The sequence below is a fragment of the Notolepis coatsorum genome (genome assembly GCF_963971535.1).
Source record: "Notolepis coatsorum genome assembly, chromosome: 3".
Lineage (NCBI taxonomy): Eukaryota > Metazoa > Chordata > Actinopteri > Aulopiformes > Paralepididae > Notolepis > Notolepis coatsorum.
The window spans coordinates 103,859,755-103,884,448 of record NC_140167.1 but is presented as its reverse complement, the minus strand read 5'-3'; the positions used below and the strand labels follow the sequence as shown (position 1 = coordinate 103,884,448).

The 24,694-nt window shown below is 45.0% G+C and overlaps 1 protein-coding gene across 1 annotated transcript in view; it reads left to right on the top strand.

Annotated features, from left to right (window-relative positions):
* frmpd4 (FERM and PDZ domain containing 4) overlaps window positions 1-17,220 on the top strand; it is a 273,467-nt gene extending 256,247 nt beyond the window's left edge. The window contains exons 12-17 of the mRNA XM_084310242.1: window positions 8,339-8,428; window positions 8,638-8,820; window positions 9,647-9,773; window positions 10,794-11,849; window positions 12,923-14,206; window positions 15,526-17,220. Of these exons, the coding sequence (XP_084166368.1) occupies window positions 8,339-8,428; window positions 8,638-8,820; window positions 9,647-9,773; window positions 10,794-11,849; window positions 12,923-14,206; window positions 15,526-16,799 (4,014 nt within the window). The 3' untranslated portion in view covers window positions 16,800-17,220. The remainder of the gene's footprint in view (window positions 1-8,338; window positions 8,429-8,637; window positions 8,821-9,646; window positions 9,774-10,793; window positions 11,850-12,922; window positions 14,207-15,525) is intronic.
* Window positions 17,221-24,694: the final 7,474 nt, after the last annotated feature.

Genomic DNA, 24,694 nt, shown 5'->3' with positions numbered 1-24,694 from the left:
TACATTACCGCTTCTAATGAAATGTATTCATGTCTCCCCCATCGTCGATCTGCCTTCCCCCTCCCTTTTTCTGAGCTGTTGAAGACACAAGCACAGAGCAAACTTTTTACACAACATGTCAACATACTCAATAAGGGAAGCCATTAATTCCATATGCAAATCGTGGTGGCACTACTTAACTGTCATTGATCTGATCCAATGCATCCCAGCCTCCATCTGTTCCAATGTATCCCAGCCTCCAACAGTCCTCTCCCCAGATCATGACAGAGAAATAAGAAACAAAAGGCAAATAATCAAAAAAACATTCCAACAGATGTGAAAGCAGATCAATGAAATTAACCAGCACCAACCGCAGACCACCTCAATGGTTATTTAGAAAGAAAAGAAAAGAAATCCAAAACTCTAAATTCAAAGATTAAAAATAGAAAAGAACTCTAAAAATCTAAATTCAATCCCTCATCCAATTGATTACATAACCACAGACATATCATACTTAAACACATTTTGTTATTTTTACGACTAGTTTCACCTTAAGTGAAAGCTAAGTTGTGTGTGTGTATGTATGTGTGATCAGATTGTGTGAACGTGTGCCTGTGTGTGTCTGTGTGTGTGAGTGTCTGTGTGTGTGTGTGTGTGTGTGTCTGTGTGTGTGTGTCTGTGTGTGTGTGTCTGTGTGTGTCTGTGTGTGTGTGTGTGTGTGTCTGTGTGTGTGTGTGAATGGGTAATTAAGGCTTCCTGGCCCCCACCCCCAGCTCAATCATTCACTGAAATCAAAAGGACATAAACAGACAACATCTCAATCTCACACATACATACAAAAATTAAATCTAAATAAAAAATATTATCTGTACCAACTCAACCAAAAAATATGACCTAACGTAAAGGCACTCATCCAATTTCACAGTGTCACAACACATTCAATCCTGAACCTTAGAGATTTTTAGAAAAGAAATCAAAGCAAAATAACTGCTAAAACACAATCTTACATCATAGCAGCTTCTAAACAACCCCCGTCACTAAATTATCCCACTGTGACCCAAGGATTTGCAAATGGCATTTAAAGATATAACCAATTACACAAGCATCAACAGATTCCAACATAGCAATGCAACAAAATATACCCCAACAAGCCTACATCATTAAATTATCATCCCCATGATCTAAAGACTTGCAGCAAACATTAATATTTCATACACCTCACCCTGGGGGCAAGCCGCCCCCCCAGGTTTGAATAAAACACACATTCCTACTGCCCCCAGGGGAGACTAAATCCCTTCCCCCCAGAGGCTAAGTAGCACACATTTGCAATTTCACCTAGTATTATCCCAACTACTGTCATTAAATCGTCATTGCATTAATAACATTGTTCCCTGACACAGACAGCAAGCCTCAATCAATAAATTACAATCCCCTACAAGTCGGAGGCTTGTGTCAACATATTAACAGTGTATTAAAGATTTACCAATCTAAAATAAGCATAAACACATGTCCTAACCACATTAACAGTGTATTAAAGATTTAACAATCTAAAACAAGCATAAACAATTGCACTCTAAACAGATTTCAAAAATCACATCTTCAAACACAACATCATTATTTCTAAGCTCACAATTGTACATGTTACACAGATTAAAAAAACTATCATTTTAACACAACATCATTTAAGTAATAAAATTACAACCTAAGCATTTTATTCCCAACAAAACAACATTCCCAGAAGTGGTCTCAAACGTTTTTTGCAGTGCACACAGTATTTCCCGTCCTAAACAATAGTCACTGATAAGGTTAGTTTTGTGAAATCTTAACCTATTACCGGCAACGTTCATCAACTCATCATACATGTAAGCATCACTTATTTCCGAAAAACATTATAGTGGTTAGCTCTCTTCTTCCTCATACCATACACACGTGACAAACCGATCCTACTGCATTCTACTTTGTAGAAAATTTTACCAATTTTAGCCTATTATTACTCCCAAACTACCGTTTATCTGTGTATCATGTATGCAATAAAAGTTATGATGTATTTAAAACGGGTGACTCCGTCTCTGGTCTGCATCCCCTTAACAACTGTATGTTTCTAACTGTACTTATTTTTAATCAATCACTACTCATTCCCCCCTGGTTAAAAATATACCCCTGTGTATCAAAGACAATAATACAATCTACCCAGTATAGCCGGTTTTATGAATCCCAGTTTAAATATGGGCATGTATATCAAATCATCCACACCCTGACAACGTCTGCAACCTATTCTCAACAGCCTCCCTTAAACAAACCACCGATAACGTCACCTATCTCTTCCCCCGCGTACACATACCCGTAGCAATAACAACCATAAACAGATCCACTTCCAGGTTATTTATATAACATAAAGCAAAAATATCCACACCTACCACCGTCCCCTGAGCGAAAATAAACTAAACAGCGAACCGCACATGCGCAGCAGCAACCGATGCGACCGTTATAACGTTGCTACGACAACCAAAATCTGCCACGACATTCTAAACATGCCACGACATTCATAAAAATGCCACGACATTCATAAAAATGCCACGACATTCACCACGTTATCTAACCCCTCCCCAACATCATTCTCAAAACTCGAAACGTAACATATGTCGCCCGCAAACGCCACACAACAACGGCACGCAAGCTAACTAGCTTAGCCAGCTCTAATGCGACGTTCAAGGCCCTCACGGGAGCCGTGCCCTTCAAGATCCGTTCATCCACGCAATTCGCTCAGTACCACCCAAAGCATAAACAATTCACACAAGCTTAAAATAACCAACCACCCTAACAGAAAATAATTTTTAAAACATTCACACCAACCAACGCCGCCCACATAGTCCAACACGAATCCTTTCTCCTACCTTTTCCGCCTCACACCATAGCACCGCGAACGTTACACTCTCCACAACACCATGACGTCATCAAGCAGCGACTTCTTAATATCATACACTATCGCTACCGCATCAATAATGACCCTCAAAACGGCCACAATCTCGCCACCCTACGTCTCGATTCGCTTCTTACCTGCAATTGCCGCCACAGTGTTTAATCAATTCTCTCATAACGCCATCGTAACGTCCCCAGTTTCACCGCAGACTTTTCCACAGAGCTAAGCTAGCTAGCCCCAACCACCAGTAGGATTCGCCTCAAACCTATGTTCGTTGGTCATTAAAATATCAAAACAACAATAAGCTCCTACGTTTCGCCAATCATTCCTAACCACAGCCATAGTCCCCCATACAATTCCTAACCATAGCCATAGTCCCCCATACAACCATTAAGTACTTATCAGTCATTTCGACCGAATTGTTTTTGTATCACAGCGAACGTAATTGAATCAACAGGCCGGTTTCGCTCAAGATTAAAAAGGACCACCCGATCCGCTCGATACTATGCCTAAGGACGGCAAATATATCTTCATTTAAATTAGGCCGATTGGTCCCTGACTTCAGTTCGTCCATTATCGAGCCTTGTCTTGAACACGCCGGCACCCTTATCTTCTATTAATTACTACGTTTTAATCCTGCAATCGCACAGACCCCCTGCGCTGATCATGCCAGGTTCCACTCATCTTTACCATACCTGACTTGCATGTTCTGAATAGTTAACAGAGCTCTTCTTTACATCGAGCCCGACGCATTTATGCCCATACTGTCCTCACTCACGGTCCCCGTCCCGCTATCTGTGACTATAAGCAGGGTCATAATGCTCATCGGACACAGCTCTCTTTCCATTTCAGAACAACCAAATCTCCCCAACTTACCCGCGCCCCCTTCCTGAGAATAATTTTAGGGCAATTATATACTCAGAACGCGCCCCTGTCGTACACACCAGATAACCGTGCTTCCTAGCCAGAAAAGCCTTTTATCTGCCGTCATGCGACGCCACCACCATTACATCATGACCAGATAGTCTGTGCGCCACCAATACGCAATCCCATTACATGCCGTCTCTTCTTGGTGCAACCCCCCCCCCGTATAGTTCATAAAGTATATTCCATACGAGTCCCAACTCAACCCCCGTGGCCCGCATAGGCCGAGACCGGCCTCCTGTGTCTGAACAAACACACAAACATAAAAAGCCCACGTTTGCATGTTTACTGCACAACAAGCGCGATCTTCATACCTTCGGACATCCTAACCTAAGTCACCGCTCCCCCAACCCTGCATGCAAAAGCCATATTCACCGTGGGTCCCAACAAGTGGCGTACACAACCAACCCTCATCCTGTCCCTCTCTCCTTCATTCAGACAACAAGCCCCTCGTCTATAACTCCAAACGCAGCAACCCCCAGCTCTTTGCCCCGTGTCCCCAACACACAGTAAGGTCCAGATTTGTTATGACAAGACCCTACCGCACCTTTTCAGGGGGAGACACAATAGGGTGGGAAGAACGGCACCATTTCTGTGGTAAATTCCCACAGAACTTCTACAATAATTTGAGGTTATTGTAGTACAGTACAAATGAGATTGATTATCTGGAAGGAGGAGAAAGGGATCATACGTGATAGAATTGTTGATCTCCTCATCTGACTTAAGCAGATGAGGAATAAACGTGTAGGCCAGACAAACCATGAACTATAGTCCAATTCAACATTTATTTGATCAGAGCCAGGGCCAAGAGTGAATAAAAGGTTGCCTTTCACATACAAAGGATTTATCAGAAAACATTAACATGGCTGCTGTGTACAGGAATCAACAAGGTTTGCATCTCAAACCCCAACATGTACATAAAACAGTCACTCGTTAACATAATTTGAACATACATAGTTTCCTGTAGGCCCCGTTTTATATGAGTAAGCCTGGTTTCTAAGATAAGTATCTTTACATTCTATTTTAACCAACCAAGGGTCCATGATTTACTCACATAAAAAGCAGCACAGTCTCTCTGGTGGAAGGAGCGGTGGAGCCCAACAGACCCCTGGGGTCGGTCCGGTCTGAGGGCTCCTGAACTACCAATTTGTCTCCTCTTATATACTATAATTTCTAGCCAATAATAGAATACAGTTGGTCCGTGGGCGTCTTCTGTGAGCGGTCTCCTGTGGGCGATCTCCTGTGGGGGCTGGCAGCCCCCCCCCCCCTGGGTTGTGGCGACGTGATGGGACAGAGACAGAGGGGGCCCGTCGGTGGCCCCCGTCGGTGTGGTCCCCCGCTGAGCACAGAGGGGTTCTGCTGGTGGCCCCCGTCCGTGTGGTCGCTGTGTTGGGTCTTGTCTCACAAGGGGGGGCTGGCATGATGTCCTCTGGTGGGGGGGTGTGAATACTCTTTGACCTTTTGGGCCTTTACCATACAGTACTAATCTGGTCACATTAGGTGTGACCTTTATCTATCCAACTGTCCCTGCGTCTCATTCCTCATTTAGCCCTGCAACCACTTCTGCTAAACAGTATACAAGTTTATTTATGAAATTCAACTCAATATTTACCACAGTATATAATAGGACAGACTGCACATAGACGACACAAGAACACACACACAGACACACACACACACACATGCTCATGGTATCATCACATACGCCGAAATAAACACGTTTTAAAACAGGATACACACAACACATACACACACATCACATATACGTGCACAAGCTCACAGGCATGCACAAGTACATGCACACACACAAACTTAAAACACACACACTATCTCTGTCTTGTTCTGTCTCTCTTCCTCTCCCCCCTCCTTTCTTCCTTCCTTCCTCTCTTTCCTCCTTCATCTCCTCTCTTTCTCGCTTTCTCTCTCTTTCTCTCTCAAGCTTTGTCATTCCTTATTCTCTCATCTTGTCTTTGCACCATAGCACACTGTGTGAACAGACTCACGATCGCCACCTGGTGGAATGTTACAGCAGCGTCTGATAATGGTGTTCAGTCAGTGGGTATTTCACAAACCTGAATCATCCAGATAGTCAAAAGCTTTACTTGAAGCCTAATTGTATAATGATATAGGATATTCTTAATTACTTATATACAATTTCAGTGGAATTATTATGCTAGGAAACAGCGTGGACCCAAGTTTGCTGTCAGCTGTCAGTTGATATTAGCAAACACTGCAACAGTAAATAAACTTGGGACCATTTAGAATGTCTATGTTGTCAAGTGTGGCTATTAGCGATGCAGTTACCTTGTCATGCCCTACTTTGTTTTGATATATTTAAAGTAGATCATTGTTTGGCAGCAGTGGCCTAAAGGTTTGAGAAGCAGGCTTGTTACCAGAAGGTTGCCGGTTCAATCCCTGGAACTGGCTAGACAAATCTCAACAGAGAAGTAAATAAATAACGCTCTCCCCAACCTCAATAGCCACCTTGAAGTGCCCTTGAACAAGGCACTGTATCGCCAACGAAGGGTTATGTATATAACCCAGTTCTGTGAGTTATGGTGCGCTCAGCACCTGTCTGCATATATCTCGCTTCAGTGTATATACACTGAATAAAAAATTCCACCATGTACCTTTACATGCCAGCATTCATCTGGCCACACCCCCATCCGCTTACCTACATAAGCAGGGGTGGGGCCACACACTCATCTCCTTCCCAACAAATTTCACCACAATGAAAAATCAAGGGCCGCAGCGGCGTCCAGGTGCTGAGGGCACCATAACTCACAGAACTGGGTTATATACATAACCCTTCGTTCTGTAGCGTTATGGCTTGCTCAGCACCTGTCTGCATAACAGGGGCTGAGTGGAGCCATAGCCCGACGAATGTACCCCGCTGAGGCCCCCCACAACCATCAGACCGGGGAGGACCGAGCCCCCCCCGACCATGACTGATGGTAAATACAAGTTAAAAACAGAACCTACCCTGGTTAAATAAAAGTTAAAAACAGAACCTATCCTGGTTAAATAAAGGTAAACACAGAACCTACTATTCCTAATTTATGCAAATGACATGTCGTCAGCTTGTGACTGCAACTTGTTCCTGTTTGCGGACGACTCAGCCCTGCTGGTCTCTGACAAGAACAAGTTACAGGTTGAAAAAGCCCTCAGCTCGGAACTAGGCAAAATCTGCATATGGCTCGCCGACAACAAACTATCATTACACATGGGCAAAACAGAGTCCATTCTCTTCGGTTCAAATAACAAACTCAGCAAGACCGACGGCTTCTCGGTTGCAGTGGGTGACAATATTATCACAAGGAAAGATGAAATTACCTACCTGGGTTCCATCCTAGAGGCTAATCTTTCCTGTGACAAAATGGCATCCAATGTAATAAAAAAAGTCAACCAACGAACGCGATTCTTGTACCGGATCTCCTCTCTGGTAAACAAGAATACCCTGAAGACTCTAGCAGGAGCACTCATTCAAGGGTACTACGACTATGCTTGCACCTCATGGTACCAAAGCACCTCAAAGGCACTAAAAAACAAATTACAAACATCTCAAAACAAGCTAGTCAGACTACTGCTTGACCTAACTCCTAGAACCCACCTCACCCCTGCCCACTTTGACAACCTAGGATGGCTTAGAGTAGACGACAGAGTACAGCAACTTGCAATGGGCCTGGTCTACAAGATACACTACGCGACCAAGGTACCCATGTACATGTCAAAATACTTCCCAAAGGTCAGTGAATACCACGATCACAACACCAGAGGGAGCTCCACAAATCATGTAAAACCCAGATTCGGCTCAAACAAGGGACTAAACACGTTTCGCAATTATGCCACATCAATGTGGAACGCCCTACCTAAAGCTGTAAAGGAATGTGAATCACTACCCACTTTCAAAAACACTCTAAAAAAACACCTACGTGAGACTGCAATTCGAAACTGGCCCCTACAAATGTCCTAACCCAGTTGTACAGTAAATGACCAAGTAAGGCATTGTCAGTATTCCAATGTACAGTGTAAAATGTGTGTGTGTCCCCTACCCAACCCCCCCCCCCCCCCCCCCACCTCCAATGTACAGCCCTCACCCAACCCACCCAACCCCACCCCACCCACCCAACCTCCTCCAATGTACAGTTTCTACGCCAAATGTATATACACTCTTTTTCTGGACACTTTTGTATCACAAACAGTACTGTATTTGCAAATCTGATATGTCATAAATGTATAGATGTAACAGTACTGTCTATCTGTATGTCATGTATGTCATATATGTTATGATGAATTGAAAATGGGGGACCCTGATGTAAACAAGACGAAAGTCTTTCTCTGGTCTGCATCCCCTTAACAATTGTATGTATTGAGCTGTACTTTACTGTACCCATTCTGCAATCTGTTAATAAACTTTTCAATCAATCAATCAATCAATACCATGGTTAAATGAAGGTTAAAAACAGAACCAACCCTGTCATAATTTGCATTAATTGTTTGTTTCCTCCTCCCCAGCTGACAGCTTTACAGGCCAAGGTCCACTACCTGAAGTACCTCAGTGACCTGAGGCTCTATGGAGGACGGGTGTTTAAATCTACACTACTGGTAAATAAATACCTCCTATTACCTTGAGAGTGTACATGTACAGTATGTTGAGATCTTGACTGATTCATTCTTCTCAATGTTTTGCACACCTGTGTGTGTGTGTGTGTGTGTGTGTGTGTGTGTGTGTGTGTGTGTGTGTGTGTGTGTGTGTGTGTGTGTGTGTGTGTGTGTGTGTGTGCGTGCGTGCGTGCGTGCGCCCCTCTCTCTAGCAAGGAGAGAAGCACACGGAGGTGACTCTGCTGGTGGGTCCCAGGTACGGCATCAGTCACGTGATCAACACTAAAACCAACCTGGTGGCCCTGCTGGCTGATTTCAGCCACGTCAACCGCATCGAGATGTACACGGAGGATGAGAAGACGGTCAGGGTGGAGCTGCACGTTCTGGACGTCAAGGTAACATCTAACGGGCCAAGACAGCGTGTCCACGGGAGACATGTCTTTTCAGCGCTGGCTTCTTTTTCTGGTTTGTTTCAATGGAAACGCTGGGTAGGGATGACACCGGTTCCTGACAGGCAGCGAGCGAGCGAACTGGAGACGAAATCGCGCGCGACACTGTCCTGATATGACGCGGCGCTTGTCCGAGTGTGTCTGTGTGTGTGTGTTTACCTGGAAGCACAGGGGCAAAGCAGCCTGCGATTCTCAACCAATAAAAAGTGTTTAGGGGCGGGACTCAGCCGCGTAATCGCTCAACTAGAGACACAGCGAGCGAATATTTGAGGGGGGAACGACATCGCCACTCAGTTCGCTGTCGCTCGCGGCAGGTCAGGATAGTCAGATTGAAACAAATACATTTTTATCATTTTCGCAATCACGCTCGCTACGTGAGGCTGCAATTCGAAACTGGCCCCGGTAAATGTCCAAACCCCCCCACCAACCCCCTTCAATGTATAATCTCTGTCTCTTAAACAGTACTCTATATTTGTGTATCTTGTATGTCATAAATGTCTAGATGTAACAGTACTGTATAGCTGTATGTCGTGTATGTCATAAATGTCATGATGAATTGAAAATGGGGGATCCTGATGTAAACAAGACGAAAGTCTTTCTCTGGTCTGCATCCCCTTAACAATTGTGTGTATTGAGCCGTACTGTATTGTACCCATTCTGTAATCTGTTAATAAAGTTTTCAATCAATCAATCAATTATACGGTTCTGCCCCCCCCCCCCCCCCCCATTCATTGTGCACTCATTGTCATCTGCTTATCTCTTCTTTTCACAGCCCATCACTCTGTTAATGGAGTCAGTCGATGCCATGAATCTGGCCTGCCTCACTGCTGGCTACTACAGATTACTGGTCGACTCACGGCGCTCAATCTTCAACATGGCCAAAGGCAGCACAGAAACAAGTGAGTCTCAACTGATTACTCTGGTGTTTGGAGTTGTAATGTTATTGTATTGTTCTTCACTGAGGTAGGCCTATTTGTCACAATATGGGGGGTATTTTAAATGTTTTCATATCAAGAATTCAGTTTAACCCAAAAATCTGCTGGTTAGCGTTGTTGACATTCCTCAATCGAACTCACCAACTAATGAGTCACTAACTATGTGGTTAGCTTGCAGCTAGCAGGCCTACCCATTGGCTGTTTGGTTTAGATGAGGAATTCTAACATTGCTAACATGATGTTTTTAGGATATTTGAAGGACTTAAAGTGGTTATCCACAAGATCCAAATTTTGTTTTATTTTGGCATCATCTATTTGTGATAAGCGGTCATTGCTGTTACGTTTTTGCACTGTACTGACTTGCTTTCTATCTTGAGTCTTCTATTCATTCCAAACAAACTACTGTCACTTCAATCACTTCCTGTGTGCTGGATAATCTTCCCGGCAATGTCCTAACAGACACCAGTGTTTAGAACAGCTGAGAACAGCAAATGTAAAAGCTGGGTACACTGTATTATATATATATATATATATATATATATATATATATATATATATATATATATATATATATATATATATATATATATATATATATATATATATATATATATATGTACTATCACTATTGTGTTATATCAGTTGGCAATAGGGGGTGACAAAATGGACATTTATATTAACATGCTGAAACGTAATGCCATAGTCATATCATATCATAGTGTGACCTCTTGTAAGTTTCAGAAGTCTCAGAATTTGAGAAAAACTGATTTCTCCCTTGAAGGCCATATGTATTTTTAATGGGTTTCATGTAGGACTGGACGATATCGAAAAAGATTATGAATATTCAGAAGGACTGTTATATATATGATCTATATATATATATATATATAGATCATAGATCATAGATCATGACCATATAAAACTGTTGTATGTCCATAATTTATTTATAATTTATAATAATACATTTTTGGTTCCTCTTTCCAGGTCATGAGGCGAGAGTGAAGCAGAACTACCAAGCCATCAAGTGGGCCTACAGCACACCGCACAAGACATGTGAGGACCGTAGCAACCAGAGGTGCAGCCGGGATTTTTCCAACCAGGAGTGTGAATACCTTGACCACGGGAGAAACGAGAGCCAAGTCCACCCGGTCTACGTCACAGAGATCCACCAGCCCCAGCACACCATGCACATGGTGGAGAGATTAGAGCGCTGCAGAGCCCCTCATCCCCCGCCCTACCTCAACGTCCCCAGCAGGCCCAAACCCCAGGACTCTCCCCGGAGCGCCAAGGTCTCCTTCATATTCGGGGACCCTCCCTTAGACAGTGTGAACCCCCAGAACCTGGGCTACCAGAGGCTGATGGACGAGAGCCCGGAGGTTCTAGACAATCACAGCCCTGTGTACAGACATCTGGAGGACGAGTACAAGATGATGGACGCCATGGAGGACGGGGAGGGGGACGGCTACCAGTACTCCACCAAAATCTTCGGCCCCGCCGAGTGCATCGAGGAGCCGCTGCTGCGTGACATCTGCTACGCAGAGACCACGGACGACGCCGAGGACGAGGACGACATCAGCTGCGAGGAGGACGCTGTGATGAGCGACGTCGACAAGCCCACGGCGTTCCTCTCGCTCTCCGGGTCGAGCGACGACATCATCGACCTGACCTCCCTCCCGCCGCCGCCGGAGGGGAACGACGAGGAGGACAACGACGTGCTCCTGGACTCCCTCAACCTGGCCATCGCGGCGCCCCCGCCTGGTTTCAGGGACAGTTCCGACGAGGAGGAACAGCAGGGAGGCGGCGGCGTGGCCAGACTGCAGGGAGGTGGCGGCGGGGCCAGACTGCAGGGAGGCGGCGGCGGGGCCAGACTGCAGGGGCCCAGCGACGACATCCCTGTGTCTCTCATAGACTCAGTGCCCACCCAGGGAGCGGAGGGCTCAGACGGACCTCTGAACGAAGCGGTGGTCTCCACATTGCAGGCGCTGGAGGCGCTGGCCGCGTCTGAAGAGCAGAGCCCCTCGCAGTCGGACACTAGCACAGGTTCTTCCTATACTATCGTAACGTTTATTCATTAACATTACACACAATGCGACGTTCCAGCCATTCACATTTGATTTGTTCTTGTTCATTTTATTTCATTATTTTTTTCCAATAAAATCTGTTTTGTTCTATGTTTCCATTCTGTGCGAGTATTGTTTCATTCATCAGAACGTAAACATTGCTGCATTTGTTGTTGTTTTTGTTGTTGTTGGTCATTCCTTTTGTTTTGTTGTTGTTTTGTGCATAATTTTTATTGTTTTATCATCCATGCACTGTGCAGTGACATAGAGTCTCTCCTATTGTGGTAAAAGCTAATTTCAAGTTTCAGTAGCACTTTGTACAATACACAAATGACAGGGTAACTGCTGCGTAATAACATACATAAAACATAATTAATTGTTAATGACAAGTAATTACTTGATGAGCAGTGGTTTGTAATCTAATCTAATACACAACTCGGTTATACTAGAATGTTATTGCATTGTCACTACAATAATGTGCATGTGGGGCTCCCATCAAGTACCACAAAGTGCTATGAAGTGACGTGACCCTGACATGATACTTTTGACATTGATAATCTATCACTTTAATATTCTCTTAACATTTGTCACATGTCTCGGATGTTGTGTTTTTAAAGGGGCACTTTGCCAAAAAGCAATGCTGACTTATTTTGCACATAATCTCACGCACATCCAAAAACCTGAAACTGCTTTGCACACATCCCTTTAGTTATGACAGTTATTGATTATGTCATTGGGGACATTGAATCCTTGTGTTGTGTTAATTACAGCTCCATGGAATTATGGAGTTGAAAGAAATGGCAATACCTTGTCTTAAAGGGACTGCTACCGTATCATTTCATAGAGCTGTATTTAACAAAAAAAAATGCCCCGATGACATGACTGGTGGCCATGTTTAAACTAATTTACTCTAAATAACTGTCAAACTAAATGAACGTGTGCAAATGGCTTACAGATTTTTGGAGATGAATATTTGCAAAAATAAATCTGCATTGTTTTTTTGTTGTTGGAGTGACCCTTTAATGACACGTCTCTTCTCTCTGTGGCACACAGGTGTCGAAATATCACGGGCCTTCAGCCCCGAGTCTTCCTCAGATTCCGGCAACGAGACGAATTCGTCCGAGATGACGGAGACCTCGGAGCTGGCGACTGCTGCCCAGAGGCACTCGGAGAGCCACCTGAGGCTGCACGTGGCCACCACGGAGAGCCACCAGAGGATGCACGTGGCCACCACGGAAGGATACCAGACCTTGGCGGAGGAGAAGACAGAGTTCATAACACCTTGTGAGGGTGGGGCAGGAGGGTCAGCAGCCGCACAGTACAACCCTCAGGAGGAGGAGGAGGAGGCCAAATCCTCCGCTGTCTCCTCCACTTCCTCCTCCTCCTCCTCCTCCTCCCAGATCCTCCATTCCGACGGTGGCGAGATGGAGCCGGAAACGATGGAGACCAAATCGCTCACGGACTACTTCACCAAGATGCACATGGGGTCGGCGACGGGCAGGCAGGCGGGGAGGCACAGGGAGACGGAGGGCAGGGTGAGGGAGGGAGATCCCAACGGCACCTCTGAGAGAGCCCACTCTGGATCTCAAGGCCCACATAGGGAGGAACCGCCTCACCTGGTGGGAAAGTACAACGCTTTCACTGTGAGAGACTCCCATCACATGAATCAACTCGATTTGGGGCGAACTACGTTTCGAGACGGGCAGCAGCAATGGCAGCAAGCACCTGGGAATACAACGGCAGACGGTGTCTCTACAGACTGTGTGAGCGACTCACAGGCTGCCCACGCAGACCGGATGACAGTGATGGGAGACGAGCAGGACTCGGACGAGAGAGGCCAGTGTTTAAATGCTCAGTTACCCTCCCCTTCCAGTGATCCCTGCGGCGCCGAGGACGTCCGTTCACAGAGTAGCGAGCAACAGCTGCGGAGCAAAACGCAGCGGTCGGAGCAGGACGTTGCGGCGCAGCTGTACGAGTACCACCTGAGCAAGCGTGTGTCGTCCATCCAGAGCGACGGTGTCCACTCCCTGCAGAGCTCGCAGTGCTCCTCCGTGGACGCGGGCTGTGGTACGGGCAGCAGCAGCTGTGTCACCCCTATGGATTCTCCCCTCTGCGCTGCGGAGAACGTGCACTTGCTCTCTGACTCTTCCCTCAAGGGGCTGCGGTATGTGTCTGCCGAGGAAAAGGCCTACGGCGGAGGTCTAGGGAAGGCCGGACATCCCATAGACCCTACCCTGCTGAGGAAGATCCATGCGGCTACCAGCGCCGAGCCTGGGTTTGGGCATGGGCCCGCGCGGGAAGGCAGCCATCGTATGCCCAAGATAAAAGAAACCACAGGTACAACTACAGTAAATAAGCCAGCGTTGAGTGTTTGGTGTGTGTGTGTGTGCCGATGTTGAGTGTTTGATATGAAGATATGATGTTTGGTAATGAAATAGAGTAACATAGGTCTGAACTTGAGTTGTAGAAAAACTTGTTACTCAAGTTTTTCTGTAGTAGTTAGTAGTCCAGAAGTAGTATTTCCCCAGAAATTCGTATGGCTTAAAATTGATTGAGTGATTAGGAGTGATTTGGGTAAACTGTACAAAAGAAAAGCTGTTTTCTCATAGACTTCAATTCATTCTGCGGTTTTTCTCTTCCTGTTTTCAATGATTCTTGTGGGGATCATTGGAATCCGAAGATCTACATTGAAAATATGAAAGGAAAATAAATGTCATATACAACAAAATCCGATCTCCCGAGTGCTGCTATCTGAGCGCGTCAACCAAGCGCATACCAGTAGAACCAGAAGATGCATTTACGTTGTATAAGGATTGCATCTTTATAGTCAAAAAACCCGCTGCTTGTTGATGAAATGGAGTTAATGGACGTTGTACATGTTTCGCGCTGCGAATGGAAAGCGAGCGGTATCTGACATTTACTACGGATCCAATACTTCCGCGTTGCCGTGTTGTTTTTATGAATGAATGCGCTCCGTCCTCCGCTGAACGACGCGTCACCGCGGTGTGTGTAAAAGCATAAAGGGAGGTTTCAATGCACCCAGAAGGACTGCATGAATGAAGTGCATTTAAAACGCGCAACACGGCTGAAGTAAAATAAAACTGAAACGTTGTGTTGGTGTTTTGTGAATGGAGAAAATGCCTGATCAATTGAAAGAAGGGGGTTCTGAACACTCGAAGGAAGAGGGTGGAGCTGAGTATGAAGAGAGAGAGCTGGAAAAGAAAAAAGAAAAGCTAAAATGTTTAAAGGCCTCCAGAAGTGCAAGACTGGGTTTAATAACCAAAATGAAAAATGAAATAACACAATTAATGCAAAATGTGTGCAATGTTGAATTGGTGAGATCCAAACTGGAAAATGAACTTCCACGATTGTGCAGTGACCTGGGTACATGCAATGACTTACTGTGTGAATTACTGACCACAGAGGAGATGCAAAATGATCAAGTTAAGAGGTTAAAGCTTTTTATTTCATATTGTAGAGAACTAATTTGAGAAAGGGATGCATTTCTCATTGCTGCAACCTTTTTTGAAGTCCAGCTGAGGATAGTCCAGCCTTAACAAGCTAATGGCCAGAGGAAAGGACTATTACAGATGAAAGCCTCTGGACCAGGAGATGCTTAATAATTCTCTTTGTTCTCCCTCCTGCCCCTAGTGTAGCTTGCACACAGCTGAAGAAGGCTGGGGAAGAAGACTCATCCTTAGCTCTCTGTAATGAGGCCAACGCCGCCTCCACCACTAACACCGCCACGTCACCACCATCATTATCGAGTAGAACAGAGCCCAGTGGGCAAACCCAGGACTGCCCCCGGTCCCGCCCACTCGCCCCGGCTTTCGCCTCTAGCTTACCCTCACGTGACCCCACGACAGGTAGCCTCAGGAAGCCGCGCAGGGGGCGGATGCTGAGCAGGAGTTGGAGCACCCTAGCGACAGGCTCCAGGGGCTTGGAAGCGCTGTTAGAGAAGACCAAAGCCACGTTTACAGGGAAGATTGGTGGGCAAAATGTCCAAAACGGCCAAGAGCACCCCCTGAAACTACAGAGGAGATTCTCTGCCAAAACCGTGCCCAATAGCTGGTCCCAGGGCTCGGTTAGCTCTCAGGCCACTGGCGGCAGGCTCTTTAGAGGGGCCTCCATGATGCTGCCAACATCAGCGGCGCCAAGGCTGGATGCTGGCACCTGGAAGTGCCACAGGCCATTCAGTCACTGCTTCCTAAGGAGGAAGATGAACAAGGATTGTGATGATGACGACAGAGAGAAGCCCTCGTGTCCACCCGGCGTCCAGAAGCCACCGCGGACCACGCCTACCCGCGGCAGTGACGCAAAGAACACGGTCTACAAGTTGGACTCGACAGCCAGACAGTCCAACTTGGGCACTGCTATGAGCGACATGAGCCTCAAAGCGAGGCTAGCTCGCATCAACTCGATGAAGGGCAAGACCTACAGCCTCCCCGCAGGGTTCACGGCCGCACGGAAGGACGCCCTGGAGATGATCGGCTTGGTGCGCTCCAGCGTGGGCCAGCTGCCCAGAGGCGAGAGCCCCGACGTGAGCGACGCCGAGCTGGGGGAGCTCTCGCAAGTGCTGTGCACGCAGGCCAATGCGCTGGGCGGAGCCTGCAGCCAGATGGCACAGGACCGCGGCAGCCCTGAAGAGCTGCTGCTGACCCTGACACACAGCTTCCACACGCTGTGCTGCCTCACACAAGCCTGCATGTCCCTGGTGGAGGGCCTGAGCGACGAGGACCGGCGGCGCGAGGTGGTCGCCAAGGTGGACGAGGTCGTCATGAACTACATATGTCTGTTGAAGGCCGCGGAGGCAGTGTCGGGAAGTTACACCAATGACCAAAGTGTGAATGCATTGATACATCACTCTGCCATCATGTCTGCTATCATCAATGCACTAACTCACTCACTGAAAACACTGCTCAACAATTAAAAGAGAAAAATTTATTAAAACCGTTTGTCGTCTTGTTGTACTGATTCTATTGATTTCAAAGCCATACATGAGACATGGGTTTTAACCAACCAATGTGAACTGCTGTGATAAACCTTGCCTTGTGTATACAGTATTTTATTATGTAAAATAAAATGAACTATATTAATCATAATCAAACTTTTAAAAGAGATTATATTAAGGCTTCTGAAGAAGAGTATAAACAGTAGAGTATATTATCTTATATCACCTAATGGGAATTATTTTACTAAGTTATCTATGACCTTTTGGGTCTCATGTCGATTATGAATCCCGATAAGTGTCTGTCTACCTTGGTTATGAATCATAAAGAAATATGTTGGATATACAGTAATGCATATGATATAAAACACAAAACAGCTCTAGACAAATCAATGCGCAAGACAACACGATGGAATAAATATAGTAAGTATTTTTCATTTGCTGATGATTTTATGAATACTTTGCACATGATCACTTTCCTGTTATGTTTTGTCAACACCAGTATAAGATATTAAAAGTTTTGAAAAGTGCAACCCTCAGTGATCCTTGTCTGTGTTTTATTAGCTACATACTGTATAACTTGGATTTGTTATCTTACACTGTAGTCTTTTGTCATCAACTCGTCATTCAACATACCAGATTTCTATCTGATATTTTCAACCATAGGCCTTATGCTACAACCCAGAGCCAGTATTTCACTTTGCTTTTGTCATTAAATATAGTGTAGGCAATTTCTTTTAAACTATTTTGGTGAAATTCTCTTTCCATCCCAACAGCCACCAAAGTAAAAAGTGTTTGTAGAAAACCGCTATAGCGCATACAGCAAAGCACATGGTGTGGGGCTTGAGAAGTGATGCAGAGCTCTATCTCATCTGGTCATAAGCTCACTCTGGCTCATTTATTTTAAATGTCCTACCTCACCTTTAAGCAAAGGCCACTGGGCCTTTAACCCAGCTTACCATTTATATGCTGATGGATGACACAGTCATTTATTGCTCATCTCCCAGTGTTGTGCAAACGGTGGCGTTTTTGTAATCTGCCTTTGACATTGTTCAGTCACATCTTACCCAGCTTAAGCTTGTGTTATATGCTGGCAAATCAAAGTTTATGCTCTTCTCAAATGGGAAGAGACTCCCAGCTGATCTTCCCACACTTGTTACTGCTAGAGGGACTGACATCGAAAGGGTTGCTTCCTACAAATATCTAGGCATTATAGTGGACGAGAACCTTACGTTTAAATCTCACATAGATAAACTTGTGTCGAAGCTTAAACTCTGCTTCTTTTTCAGAAACGGGTCCTGTTTTTCACTTAAACACACTGATCTCGACCACCGTCTTACCACTACTCGATTATGGTGACTTACTTTACATGTATGCACGTGATCAGTACCTTAGAAAGCTGGATACTGTGTACCATTCTGCCTTACGCTTTGTCATGGGATGTGGCAATCGAGTGCACCATTGCACCCTATATGCCATTGCAAGTTACCCATCTCTACAAGTACGGCGATTTTCTCGATGGCTCTATCTTGTGCACAAAGCTCTGCTTAAGCTGGTTCCCTCGTACCTAAGCGTGCTTCTCTGCACTAAGCAATACAAGTATGCCCTTTGTTCTCAAGCTGCTCTAAAACTGGATGTTTCCTATATGATAACTGAATTGGGAAAAAGGGCTTTTAAATATGCTGCTCCTTCATCCTGGAACAAGATACAGGAGGATCTAAAATTCAACTGTGTTTGATAACTTGCCTGAAATTGGAGCTTGCTGTGAATGTTTTATCTGTATTTTATTGTGATGTTCTTTTTTTATGTTGAAACTTTCTGCTGCCTTGCTTGGCCAGATCGCTCTTGAAAAAGAGATTTTTAATCTCACTGATGCTTATCTGGTTAAATAAAGGATTTGATTGATTGATTGAACCCATTTAGACCTAAAACGCCTGCTACAAATGCATTATATAGCCTGCATATACACACAAATGTGTTTCCCGGTTTCAATGAGAGGATCATGTAAGATCATAAAACAAGCTTGTTCTTAAAAATGCATTATTCATACCAAAAACATGCCTGAGCCATGTTTGGTTTTATAACTGTGTTTAATCATTTAGCATTCTACCATTTACTCAGGAGTGTGTCTGCATGGTGGCATCTGAGAGTCTGCACTGCAGGGCTGCCATCATAGATCTCCAACACTGTTGCATCCCTGGCGAAGACGGACAGGAGCACTTGGATTGGTCCCCGGGTCTGCTCCTGGCTGCCCTTGGGGGGGAAGGACAACAGGATGAGTCAAGTGCAGAGAGGAAATGTAATCGGCGACCCCAAAAAATGCATGTGTATGTATGTGTGTCGCCCATCTCGCATGTGTGTGTTCGCTGCATGACAATGTAGCAATGTGTACTACAAATAAAGACATGAAATGAGATGGAACCGCTTCATGCACTGATTGAATAAATAACAATTTGCACTATTACCAGTATGGTATTGTTTAATATGAACTGTCTCTGTATTTTAAAGCAATAAATACAAATACAAAATACTTGTGATTGGCTCCCATTTCTGCGCATAGAATGGATAAAATGCGATTCTAGAGGAAAGCTGGCGCGCAGCACAGACGCTTGATTCAATATCATAAGCAGGTAGACCCCCATCACGAATTCCGAGCCACATTAGTATTCACCTCCACTGCCTGTGTCACACAGAATGAAGGGGGAGATGCATTCAGATAGCCAACACCCAGACACTTAGTCTACCTGCGCTTTTTGTTATGTAAAACGGTGGCCGGGTACTTAGTCACAACGAATGGATACAGCGCATTTTTGTGTGCACGTCAGGGGCGGATTTAGGATTGTAGGAGATCCGGGGCTTAGCCCAGATAGGTGCCCTTTATTTTTCATTTTTTGTATTTTTTTTTTTTTTTTCATTTTTGTATTTTTTTTATATTTTGGGAAGGCAAGGGGTGGTTTTTTTTTTTATTTAATGAACCTGTACGTGCAATTTCCTGCAATATAGAGCCTTCAATCTTGACCAATAAAGCTGCTCTTTTCACTATAAAACTAACGTAGTTATGGTTAGATTTATATATTGGGGGGGGATATATCATATTTTTCATATAATCAAAAAGTGGTGGAGCAAGATCATACCTTTGCTCCCCCAAGTTCAATAGTGGGAGAGCAGAGATTCTCCGAATGCTCTTATGGCCAGACGACTATGATTCACTGATACAAAGTAAAATAGTGCAGTGCAATAAAATAGTTAGTAAAATAGAATAAAATAATGCAATAGTGCATTGCAATAAAATAGGTATCATCGTATTTTTTCGGGAGGCCGGTAAGGAGTGCATTACAGTAGTCGAGTTGGCTTGAGATAAAGGCATGGATCTGGTTTTCAGCGTCCTTTTGATTTATAAATGGCCGTACTTTAGCTATGTTTCTAAGGTGGAAGAATTAAGTTTTTGTCAACTTGTTGATTGTGATTTAAAGCTTAGGTCTGAGTCTACCATAACACCAAGACATATCTCACTCAAATTCAGTTAGCAGCTGGATAGACCACAGATGGAAATTAGCCTCTGCTAAATCTGGTGCAAACATATTTTCATGTAACAATGATGAATTGTTTTTTTTATAAATAGATTCGGGGCTTTTCAGAATACATTCGGGGCTTGAGCCCAAGTAGCCACCCCCTAGCCCCGCCCCTGGTGCACGTACACGCGAGTACACATCCGTGCGCGATCGCGCGTACTTCTGCCTCAGTGATCTGGTAACACGGCGTGTAACCGCGTGTGACCACGACTGCACCACTGGTTCCAGGGAGGACAATGTAAACAGTGGCCACAATGTAAATAGTGGTCACAATGGGAACAGTGGTCTCCTACCTCCCTCTAGTGGCCAGATGAGCCAGATGGTGCAGGCGGCCATTTTGGTCTGGTTAAATGTAATTGAGTTAGTTTCCACTTGTTTGTTATCCTGGGCTTTTCCTTCCATTGTTTAAATGTCGTCCTCCTCTCTGGTTGTTGTTGTGAGATTGCTTTGGTTGTTGTTGTGTTATTGCTTTTGTGTTTAGTTAATTGTTTTGCTGTTAGACTGGCCTGGCCAGGTGTTGCCAATGTTAATTAGTGTGGGTATATATGTGTGTTTCTCAGGGGCGGACCTAGCCTATTTGGCGCCCTAGGCGAGATTCACCACTGCTGAGATTTGTAATTTTTTTTTTTTTTTTTTTTTTATGGCTTTTTTCTTCATAGTTCTCTAACATTAGTCTTTCTTTCCTCAACGTTCAATTCTATAAACACTTGACCGATACCCATCAATGCACAGCGCTCTAGCATGTTCTGACTGTGAACACCTAAAGCTGAGGCTCAGACCGACCGACCGTTTTAGATTTTTGGCTCATTTTCCCTTATGTTAGAATTTTTTTAATGTAAAAATAATGGTTGCAGATATAGAGGGGGGCGCCAAAACTGCACAGAATTTTTTTTTTTTTTTTTTTTTGGCGCCCCCCCTCTGGGTGGCGCTCTAGGCGACCGCCTATATCGCCTGTAGGAAGGTCCGCCCCTGGTGTTTCTCTCTCTCCTCGTCGTGGCATCATTTCCTCCTGTTACCTGCCCTCGTCGTTGCTCTCCCTTGGTGGTTCTAGTAAGTGTAGTGTTTGTTTGTGCATCTTTGTTTTGTATTTAGTTTAGTGTAGTATTCCGTTTTGTGCATCTTTGTTTTCTCGTGTTACCAGTTCATTTTGTATTTAGTGCCAGCGCCGCTGTGCTGTTTGTTTTGTTTGTTCCTGTACTATATTCATGGCTCTAGTGATTCGCTAATAAATGATCACTGTATCTGAGAAAAGCAAAACTGTCGTCTACGTTTCCTCCATTCACCAGTCATTCTGCAGGCTCGGAGGTGCTCTCCAGTCTTTCCGCATATTGGGTTCTACTTTTCCCCTCTACCTCGTAACAAGCTGCCATGACATCATATACCGAACATTCTAGAACACTGGATTTGGCTTTTTGAGGCATGAAGGGGTTAATATAAAACCAACATGGAACTTGTTAAACGACTCGCTGTCCATTCATCTGACCAACAGTTGAGAGGTCAAGTCCTGCTGGGGGTCGCGCAGAACATTAAGAGCGCGACGGATCGAATTTGAGTCAAGAACGGTGCTTTTAGGGGTCATTGTCTTCTACTGCACCCCCCCCCCCCCCCCCCACACTCTCAAGTCTGGTGTGAAACTGTGGAATGCCAAGGTCTGCCTGTCTCGCGGCCTCGAAAAAGGGAGTCAGACGAGATAACAACTGGAATGCTGCGTCTCCCTTCCCAACACCTCACCTCCCCCCTCCAGATCTGGCTCGGCACTCCCCCCCCCCCACCCCCAACCCCCACCCAGACCTCCTCCCCTCCCGTGTTTACGCCGAGCGCTGTAAGAACTGTTTCTGGACGGCTGCCACGTATGCGCGCTGTAGGAGTGGATCCTAAGACTGTCTCCCGACCCCCGCCTTTCCATCCCTCCCTCCCTCCCGCCCACCTGGCGCAACGACACTTTGTTTAACTACTCTGTTGTTGATGCAGCCTGACTATCGCATATGGCGTCTCAGGCATTCTGTAGATGACATGTGTCAACAAATGTACATGTCTGTTTGAATTTATGCTGTGCCATTGTTACTGTAAAAAATGTAATGATTGTGATGTTGTTATTATTATTAATGAGACGATGAGCTGTATGTGTGTGTCGCTGGAATTTCCCCAAGGGGATTAATAAAGGAATATCTTATCTTATCTTATCTTAATATCTGAAAATGTTACATATTAATTTCACATCATCCCTTGTATGTAAAAACATTAGAGAATGTAATTTGCTGCATTTAATTTATATTCAGCATGTAATATCATAAATCAAAATGTTTGTGTGATTTGGGCATTTTCGGGCATGAAGGGGTTAATATCTGAAAATGTTACATTAATTTCACTTTAACTTTCTGACTTTTCGTCAGCCTTCAATACAATGCAGCCTCACATACTTATAGAAAAACGTTTAAATTACTTTCACTTGGATCACCAACCAAGTTTTCTTACCAATAGGACAGTCAGTATAAATGGAAAAAGTTCCAAATCAATTTTAATCTCTAATCACCGACCTTATGATTGCGCCATCGAACGGCAGCCAGGTTCTATTCCTCCTCGTGGTTCCTTGTACTCACTGTCGGTGCACGAAAGTGCAGCCATGAACACTACATCAACTACAGAGGTCTGAACAGCATTACGGTAAAGAATCGCTACCCCCTTCCCCTGATGAACTTGGTGTTCGAACGCCTCCAGGGGGCATCCATCTTTACCAAACTCGATCTCCGTAATGCCTACAATTTTGTGCGCATACGTCAAGGGGACGAGTGGAAGACCGCTTTCAACACTCATAATGGTCACTACGAATACCTGGTGATGCCATTCGGTCTTACTAATACCCCTTCAGTTTTCCAAGCGTTAATTAATGACATGCTCAGGGAGATGTTGGAGAAGTTTGTTTTCGTCTACTTGTGTCCTTTCTGGGATTCATTGTGTCTGATGTGATGATTCAAATGGACCCCAAAAAAGTGACGGACTGGCCTACACCTGTCTCGGTCAAGCAGGTGCAACGATTCCTGGGATTTGCTCATTTCTATCGCCGCTTTATTCATAATTTCAGTTCAGTGGTAGCACCTATCACAGAACTCACCAGGAAGACAGCAACTTCCCATTTCCAGTGGACTCCCAAGGCTGAGGCGGCGTTCGTTGAGCTTAGGAGAAGGTTCAGTTCTGAGCCTATCCTCATTACTCCTAACCTGTCACCTGCCATTTATCGTGGAGGTGGATGCTTCTGAGCTTGGAGTCGGAGCTATACTGTCCCAATGTTCATCGTCCGACGGTAAAGTACACCCATGTGCGTATTATTCACGTGGGCTCTCGCCGGCTGAAAGGAACGGGAGCATGTCTATGTTCCCCGGGTCCTATGTTCCCCAGGTTCTATGTTCCCCGCTTGCGATAAAAAGGGTCCTATGTTCCCCGGGTTCTATATTCCCCCCTCCCGCTACCCGCTCCCGAAAAAGCGACCGAGTTGTGTGAGGGCCGAGCATGTCAGCTTGCTTCATTTCTCTGTCTCATTACGGTAGTGTTCTGAAACGTACACGTTGCGACAAAAAAAAGGTCCTATGTTCCCTGCTACTCCCGAAAAAGCTACAGAGTTGTGTGAGGGTGTAGATAGATGGTGCAACATGTGTAATTGTGCAATTCAGTGTTTCCCAAACTTAGGGTTGCGACAAAAAATGGGTCGCGGACCCGTTTTTATTGGGTCGGGGGGGGGGGGGGGGGGGGGGAGCTGTAGATGTGTTGATTCAGTTTGGCACCACATACTTATGTGAATCTGGGTTTTCTACTCTAGCATACCTGAAAAACAAATACAGAAACAGACTAAATGCTCAGCATGACCTCAGAATAGCACTTTCAAAAACCAAGCCCAGAATAGATCTGCTGGTTGAAAACGTCAACCAGCCACATACCTCTCATTAGATTTCATTGTGCCATAGATGAAATATTATACCCCTTCTAGCATGTCAGGTCAGTAGAATTTTAAAATAAGTCAGTACAAATTAATCAGAATGTTGCTCAATGTTGGGTGTTGCGGCAGTAGACTGTCATAGGCAGGTAGTGCCGAGGGGCCGAGTGGAGGAGTTCAAACTATTGACGCGCAACGTGTAACTCCGTTCCACATCCAGGAAATACTTTTGAGGCTTTTATTCTTTCGCTTCATCATGAGACAAACAAAATACGATTTGCGCTTTGCGTTATTGCGGTCAAAAGAAAATATGCTCTCCTAACTCTCACCCCCTCTCCCAGTGAACTGTCAACCTCTGTGAACTGTCAAACACGAGA